At 32.5% G+C, this 1,638-nt stretch overlaps 1 protein-coding gene across 1 annotated transcript; it reads left to right on the top strand.

Annotated features, from left to right (window-relative positions):
- Positions 1 to 181: 181 nt before the first annotated feature.
- LOC116350274 (monocarboxylate transporter 14-like) lies at positions 182 to 1,594 on the top strand (the record flags this gene model as incomplete). The annotated part of the gene is made up of 6 exons (XM_031782023.1): positions 182 to 320; positions 388 to 507; positions 657 to 788; positions 853 to 893; positions 950 to 1,001; positions 1,391 to 1,594. Coding segments are annotated over exons 1-6 (688 nt in total), but the record flags the coding sequence as incomplete, so codon positions are not given.
- Positions 1,595 to 1,638: the final 44 nt, after the last annotated feature.

Raw genomic sequence — 1,638 nt, 5'->3', positions numbered from 1 at the left:
TTAACCGCATTGCCTTTAAATTTAACCACACACTACTCAGTAACCGCTTTTACATTAAATTTTTCCGCAAATTTTTTTGTGTGTAATCTATCTATAACGTACACGTGCAATGTGTGATAAAATCTTCGCACAAAAACAGCATAACTCACCTCAGACGAATACAGAAGCTATTGAAATTAAGATGGAAAACCACCACGATATTGCTTGTTCAAGTCAAAAATCAAAGAAAATCACCAAAGACAGTGGAAAAGATGAAATTTATATGGATAGTTGCCAAAGTTGGATAATTGTGATAGCAGCCTTTTTCTCAAATGCAATCAGTAAGACTTTTTGGGATATTTTTTATTTTCTATTAAATATTTTTATTTGGACTTTGATATCATTAAGTCGATGGGATCATATATACAATGGGCATGATAGAAAATGAGTTGTCAGTTGAGTTTAATGAAAGTAAAGTAGCTACATCTTGGGTTCCATCTATTGTTTCTGGGATGCCGTTGTTGGGAGGTAATTGTCTATTCCATTTTAAATACCCATATAGTTCATTAGCGGAGTGATTTTGTCGATGCCAGGATTGTGCGGGGTTCGGCGGAGATGGCAAACATGATGAATTATATGGGTAAAAGCGATTTTTTTAACGACATTATTTTCCAAAGGACCAATTGCATCGCATTTCATAAAAAAGTACAATTGCCGTACAGTAGCCATCGTTGGATCAATATTGAGTGTAATCGGTTGCTTAATTAGTGCATATGCACTTAATATCACTACTACTATAATTACAATTGGTAATTTTGCATAAAACTTTTAGTCAATAGATAATTTCATCTTTGATGTTACATTTCACTTCAGGTTTTGTAACGGGAACAGGTTTTAGTTTCATCTATTTGTCGGTAAGAAATAAAATTCAAATAAAAATTCTTGTGTGAAATGAACTATTTTACTCCAGGAACTAGTTAGCGTTACTACGAATTTTGAAAAATATCGTTCCGTGGCAACCGGTGAGTTCTTGTGTTTAATTATGATAAAATATAGACATAAAAGCCTGTTATCTCTTATCTCATTTGAGCTAAGTATAAGCTCAAAGTGCGACAAAGTAAAGTCTCTCCGTTTTTGCAATGTAATTTTTTTATAACTCTTATAAAAAGAAATAAAAATGGTAGGTGAAGGTAATTTTCTATCGAATTCGTCTTCTTTTATCGGTTACATGGAATAGCCGGAGAAAATGAGAGCACGAACTTTGAATGATTTTATTTATTTTTAAATGTCTCGAAACATATTCTTGTTTTCCAAAGACTTTCATGCTTTCATTAAAAGTTCTTCATTTATATCTTTTTTATGACTGTCCATATGGTTAGTCATAATTGAAAATATTTGAATTTATTCGTAGGACTGGCCGCATCTGGGACTGGATTTGGAACTTCAACATTTGCTCCGCTTGTTGCTTTTTTCATTGAAAATTTTGGATGGCGTACAACTTTGCTTATTCTTGGCATGATTGTATTAAGTTGTATTATATTCGGTGCTTTATTTCGACAAAACAAAGTTCCGGAAACAAATAAGAGTATGAACACAGATCAAAATGATAACAGCCGTGAGTTAAATGATAACAATGAGTTTAATGGTCCACAGAATAAT

This window comes from Contarinia nasturtii, unplaced genomic scaffold, assembly GCF_009176525.2.
Source record: "Contarinia nasturtii isolate CC-2019 unplaced genomic scaffold, AAFC_CNas_1.1 Cnas_scaffold_4043, whole genome shotgun sequence".
Classification (NCBI taxonomy): Eukaryota; Metazoa; Arthropoda; class Insecta; order Diptera; family Cecidomyiidae; genus Contarinia; species Contarinia nasturtii.
This window is presented reverse-complemented; position numbering and strand designations above follow the sequence as displayed.